At 37.6% G+C, this 6950-nt stretch overlaps 1 protein-coding gene across 11 annotated transcripts in view; it reads right to left on the bottom strand.

Moving 5' to 3' along the window:
• Positions 1–6950, bottom strand: part of TCF12 (transcription factor 12) — a 310429-nt gene that overhangs the window by 66240 nt on the left and 237239 nt on the right. For all 11 annotated transcript variants that reach the window (XM_019533496.1, XM_019533504.1, XM_019533499.1 and 8 more), the window contains exon 8: positions 3233–3285. In XM_019533496.1, the coding sequence (XP_019389041.1) occupies positions 3233–3285 (53 nt within the window). The remainder of the gene's footprint in view (positions 1–3232; positions 3286–6950) is intronic.

Raw genomic sequence — 6950 nt, forward strand, 5'->3', positions numbered from 1 at the left:
CCAGCTGACTTCCTGCCCTTTGGGCAGGGGGCTGGACTCGATGATCTCCCGAGGTCCCTTCCAGCCCTGATGTCTATGAATCTATGAAAAACTAAGAAGTAAGTATTATTCTTTGGAATAGTCATAATTGGATTTTGGCATATATTCAAATGAGCTTGAAGTTTTAATTTTTCCTCTGAAGACTGTACTCTTCCTTGCAAGTGCTCAGTATAGACTCAAAATGTGTGCTCCACTGATTAGTTACAACTGGCCTCCAGTCACATGGTATTAATTCTGTTCCCTGACTGGGCTAAGGTAACTCGCACAATCAAAAGGAAAGCTCACAGAATCTGCTGGGGTTTTGAATCTCTCAAGGAAAGCACCTAATAAAGGGAAATATAAACATATGTATTCCATGCTACATAAGTCTTGTCTAAGGAAACACTCAAGTAGGCTACTGTGAAAAATTACTGGACAGTACAGAGTTTATGATTTTCTTCTCTCCTTGTACATTATGCTTGTGCAGATGTAAGATTCAAAGGGCCTAGTTTGATCTGAATATCTGCATACCAGTCTTCTGAGGATTGGTTCAAGTCAAGCCCCACCCATCTGAAATCTACAACTTCCTGTGTCATTCTGAGGCTGGAAAACATTCCAAATAGATTTTCCACAAATATTTTTGCAGAAAGGGTACAAGGAGATTCAAGTCAGATTTAAGTCTGAGCAAACGCTCAACAAAATGTCTGAGGCTCTCATTCACCTCTAACCACTTTCTGAGTAGCTACTCTTCATTATTAGGCACAATCAAGAACATAAGTGGATATTTTTTCTCAAAACAAGTAATTCTAAAAAACTTCTGACATGCAATATCCAGCAAAAAACTGAAAGAGAAAAAGTGTATTCACAAACCACAGGAAGACTATTATAGTAATACTTATAATACTAAATGATCATCATTTATTTTCCAGTTAAAATAAAATTACCTTAAAAGCTGAAGTACTAAGAAACATTCATACTTATGTAAAATCCATTATGACTAGAAAGCATTACAGAAATCAATCTTCTAGCAACTCAAAATTAAAAAGCCAACTCTCTTCCTATGGTTTGTAAAAAGTAACAATTAAAGCTTCTTTTCTCTCCTTTGTCATTTTCTATCTAATGATAATTTGTAGCAAAAGGAGATTAAATAAACCAATTCCATTTTTAGCTTTGCCAAAATGCAGTCTGACTTGTTAGAAAGTCACAAAAATTATCTGAGTGCTTTCATCCTTTAAAGATTCAAGCTTCTTTAATGCTCAGTAAATTTTATTTTATGCCATTATCCACAACCAACATACCTTACATTAAAAAAAAATGAGTTTAATTTAATTTGTTGTCAACTTCTGTAGTAGCTATGCTCAGAACGGAAACACAAACATATGGAAACCATGCATTTTAAAAACTGCATTAAGTCCATACAGATCACTGATGATTCACAGTTACTGCTCCATCTTCATCACTGAGGTTTGTTCAACATTTAATAAAATCAGCCTTTTTTCTACCCTCTTTCTTCATTTGGTAGATGAAAAATGAAATAAGAAACATTAAACACATGCCACTTCTTAAAATTAATTCTTGGTAAGAGAAATTAGATACATTTTTCACTGGCTAATATGATCTCTTTACCTGGGCACTACTACTAAATATTAATATATAATTTAACTTTTATTACTGTCCTAGAATTATAGTAATAAATTACATGAAAATTGCACTGTTACATGTTTTAGCTAGTCTGTCATTTTTAATATATTTCTGTTAATCTAGCAGAAATCATCTGCTAGACTGTAAAGCCATCCCTGCATAACATACAACTGTTAAAATGTAAATTGCCAAACTATTTTTAGCTGCTGCTGAAAAAAAAATATTCCTGGCCTCGGGAATAATGATTTGAGGCATTGTGTTCATTTTGTTTATCAAGCAGCCATTCAGCCTCTAGTGGGGCCCAAGTGCTTATGCAAGCAAAAGCTTTTAAGAGTGCCTGCAGCTGCAATCCTGGCTTCCAGGTAGGCTGCAGGTTCAGAGCACAGCTGCCCCAGGCTGTCTAAACTATCTCAGTTCCATCTGGAAGTATGGTTAAAATAGAATTTCAGATGCAGGTTTTTGTATATGTCACAGTGAGGGTGGGGGAAACTAGAAGACACCATCTATACTTCAGACTTAATACAAAATAAAAAGATCAGACCCATTTTGCTCCTACCATATTACTGTAGCCTGTGCAGTATGTTCTATTCAGCCTATCTGGCTTTGAGTTATGACTCATCCATGTGCACCTGCGCCCATGTGTTAAGTACTGCCAAATAAAAGCCCAACATCCATTTACACAACAAAGAGATGTACCCCGCAAGGCAGCAGAGCTTCTCCCCCCTCCCCTCTTGTTTGTTCTGAACAGAAAAAAAAATCCTGTCCTTCACTTCACTGGGGATTTTTCACTTCACGTGGATTTTTAAATGCAGATTCATTTATAAACAATTTTCTTCCTTTAAAGAATAAAGCATATTTAATACCACAAAACACCCCTATAGCATTAGATTATCACAGCCATTAATGATTTTTCCACCAAAACCCTTCCAACCTTTTTCATCAAAGCCCTTTATTCTCAAAGGATAAATTTTCGAGCAAAGAGGGATCAACAAACTAGTTGCTTGAAAGCCTTCCTGATGCTAGGCTGAAGTTAGGAAAGGCTTAATGAAGGCTTTAAAATCCACCAGGGCTTCACAATGAACATCTGACTTGGTGATTTATGCATATTAATAACCTCAGTCCTACTGAGGCAAGCTGAGCTGTACATGTCCTCCGAATCTTAATGTCTTCAGCTCCACTGGGATTATTACAAATGTAAATTTCTAAGATTCTCAGCTATTAATCTCTGTCTGTCCTCCTGTTCAGCAACATAATGACTAATTAAACATCAAAAGACCTGTACAGGAGATCTTCTTTGACAGCTCCTGGCCCAGCTCTCTTCCCAAGAGGGGAATTCAAATGACAGGGACAAGTGGGTAAGAGCATATGAGTAAGCTACAAATCACTACTATGAAATCTAAAAACTACACATCAAATGTGTATTTAGATCTTAGGAACCACTCCCAGTTATCTAGGTTGGCTTATTTATGAACCCTGGATGAAGTTTTCCTAATGATAACTTAAATGATATGTATATCAAGTAAATAGAGTGGTCTAAGCCCTTTTGGTTAGGAGTTAAAATGTCAGTACTTACAGAAGAAGGCAAACCAGGGGGCACCTTCCTTACTTTCTTTGTTTGTAAAGGATCTGCACACAGAAAAACACATTTCATCAGCTATGCTGTGTAAGAAAGATTAAAAAGAACAAACACCCGCAACAAACAATTGATTATTTTCTTTTTGAAATGCATTTGCTATTTTCCAGCTTCATGCATCTATTCCTCCAAATCAATGAAATGTATCTTATATACTAAAACAAGGAGCTAGTAAGTAAATTTTGTGTAGCCTTTTCTAAAATAGTGCCTTGCTCATATTACCTTTGATCTCAGGGGATTGTCTTCAAAAGAAAGTCACTCCTGAAATGGGTACCACTATCAGGTACCCCAAGACCCTAATGTACTTATTAAACAGTGGCCTGTGATGTACAGGAGAAAGAGAGAGAGACAGAAAGTAATTTTTGGACAAAGTTTCCCTGCTTGTGTTCTTGATAAAATTACTATTAAGAAGTATCTCAGTGACGCATTAAAATCCAAATTAATTTAAACTGACTTCAAAACAGGAGCATCACTAAGTGGATTAAAACATTGACATACTGAGTTTGCTGCATCACAAAACCTACTAGCAGTAACAAAGTATTTCAGCTACCTTCCGGAAGTCATCGAGACAACTCAGAGCATTTCAAAACATTAGGAAAGTTGGGAATATAGCACCCTCTCTCTCATTATTATCAAAAAAGAAGCCAACCTAAGTGGCTGTGTAAGTAAAAAAACTTAAAAACTATGCACAAAATAAATTTTAGCTGAACTGGCATAGTCACCAAGCAAATTAAGACACCCAGTACAACAGATGCACCCCATAACTAAATTACCTGATGTTATCATCTGTACTTCAGATGTATCCAGTCTTCAAACATAAAAACTTGTCCAATTTGATGTAGAATTTACTATAGTGAATTTAATGTCAGTATATGACTAGCTAAAAATTAATTACTCTTTCTATTATGTAAAAAGGCAAGTAATTCCAAGAGCAGCAAAGTAATGAACTTCATTAACTTTTCCTCCCATTCCACATTTCTCCACAGTATGCATCTACTATTGCATGCCCTAGGTGCCAATTTAGAGAAAAGCTACTGTTTGGAAGACATAGTTATATTTTTCAAGGGCATGTCTATACTGGGCCATGTAGAGAATTTATTCCCAACTAAAGGTGTGAATTCAAATTAGATTAATTAAACCACAGCACCTCACACAAACTTGGGAGTGGATGTCTCTCATTCAGAATTAAACTGCCTTTAATTCCATTTACATTGTAACTCAGAAGGAGTGTGTCCATACAGAAGTTTAACATGGGTTAACTGATCTATTTTTAAATTAGGGAAATTAATCTGAATGGAAAATCCCAAAGTAAACAAGACCCCAAGCTTACTGTTCACATTCTTCCTGGGAAGTGGGGTTGAGAATGTATTTCCATACTTTAAAACAGTAGCTCTCGAGATAGGGATTGCAGCAATTTAGCATGAAGTGCCAACAGCCCCTGTAATCTTCTCACAACTATGATTAGCCAGTATACACAATTAACAGGGAACAGGGTTTACAGTGCCTCACTTGTTCATAATTACCCATAGTGGGCATTTATACACATGCTCCGAGGGTGGGGAGGGGGAGTGCTTTAATTACAGCGGCTCTGAGAGCCATTCTAATCTAAAATCTCAGATACTCTGTACTGTCTCTGTGCCCTCAACTACCACGCAGTGAGACCTAGTTCAGAAGCTTACCTGAATGAAGCAGAGATAAGTTGCCTCAGTTTACCTTTCACTTACTGCAGAGTCATTGCAGGTACAAGGACAGTTTCGGTACCCATAATTAACAGGACACAGGGACTTAGAGTTCCTCTGATGCTCTGTGGTAATTGTTTGCATGTCCGATCTTACGCTGGTTAATTGCAGCTATATGAACAGTAATATCTGTATGCACGGGGTTTGCAAGAACTTATTGTCTCTAAGTGGATTCATGCCTGAAAAAAATTTGGGGGCTGCATATTTATGACCACAAACCCTCAGGTCCTGATTCACATCCATCCAGTTCCAGCAAACCAAAGAAAAAGGATATCATTGAAGGTTTTAGAAAGATTTAGCCACCTTTATTTTTATCTTCTAACAAACCACAAACCTTAAGAGTGAAACTTCTCTGCGTACACCAATTTGTTTTCTTATTTTGAAGCAAAAACACATTAAACTACTCAGTTTCCACATGAAATTTCAAGTTTGTAACAGAACATAAATATAGCCTAACTTGGTCTGGTTTGGGGTCCCATTCTGAATGTTTCACACCCATCAGTGACAATGCAACAGTGAATGTCAATGTCCCATACTGTTTAGCAGTAAAACTGTAATGTGGTATCAGGTATCCTGTCTGTTAAATCAATGGGAGTAAAGACCAAAACCAGAAAATGAAAGACTTTCCTGAACAATCCAAAACAAGAATCCTGGTAAGATGTTTTACTGCATTCCTCTTAGTTCTGGAAAGTGCTGCAGTTTAATTATTATGAGTTCTCATCTACACTAATGAATACTTAAAAAAAATACTATATAGATTTTTAAATATCAACCCTGAATGAGATGGCAGTTATTTTGGCGGATAGGTTTGGATGTCAGCAACAGAAACATCAACAGCTGTTAGTTTTAATTTTTAAAAATACAGGTCCATAAGATCAGCTTTTTCTAATTAAAGAAATGCAAAACATTATTTCAAACAAATTCATGCCCTGTATCAATAAATCCTGTGAATGGATAATTCCTATTAACTGTTAAAACCCTACTCCAAGAAATTGCTGTGTGATAAAAGTTTGTTGGAAGTAAACAATAGTTGGAGTTGTAAAGTTAAGTAGAAATATATGCTGGGTTGTAGTGACAATGAGTCTTAATTTGACAGACCCCAAACATGTGACGATAAGAATACCACAAGGAAGAAAAAGTTAGAAATGTGCAGAAACAAAAACACAGAACTATAGCAATTTCACTAATCAAAAAAAGGAGTATCCAGAGGATTTAAGTAAAAGAAATAACACACGCAAAAACCCCAAAAGTTTTCAAATTGGAATAATTTCAGAATACAAATAATTAAATATTGGATTGTGCAACTCAGGGGCATCAAACTTATCTGGCAATTCACCCAGTCCCCTGGGGCTGGATTGGGGGCGGATTGGGGCCACAAACTAGTAATGGGTGCCAAGATCCAGAGTTGCCTCATGTAGGCACCACATGCATGACAGTGCATGAATCCAGTATGGCGAGTGCTCCATGCAGTGCATAATGATGGAGCTGGCACACATGCTTCACAGAGCACATGGGGTCAAACATGGCTGGTGAGTGTATACACCATAGGAAATATGTGTACAGCACAGGAAGCACCAGCCTTACATACTGCACCCAGCATGCTCCAGACTGTCTTTGCATGCCACACACAGATCTGGGGCCACTGTGTTCAGCATGTGGGGCCAGTCAGAGACCCCCAGGCAGCATCACAGGCCAGATCACAGGGCTCTGTGAGCCATATCTTTGATACCCCTGATTTCCAAACTTGATAGAAGAGCAGGGGCGAGCAATTATTTTAACTCAAGGACTGCTTAATATGTTTTGATGAGCTGTTGAGGGCCGCAAGGGTAGCCCCGCCCCTTGACAAACACCCCAACCCCTAGCTGCCATCTTCGGACTGGAAGTCCTGCCCCTAACCTCTGACCTTTGCCACTGGAAGT

This window comes from Crocodylus porosus, unplaced genomic scaffold (genome assembly GCF_001723895.1).
Source record: "Crocodylus porosus isolate Cpor-Errol unplaced genomic scaffold, CroPor_comp1, whole genome shotgun sequence".
Classification (NCBI taxonomy): domain Eukaryota; kingdom Metazoa; phylum Chordata; order Crocodylia; family Crocodylidae; genus Crocodylus; species Crocodylus porosus.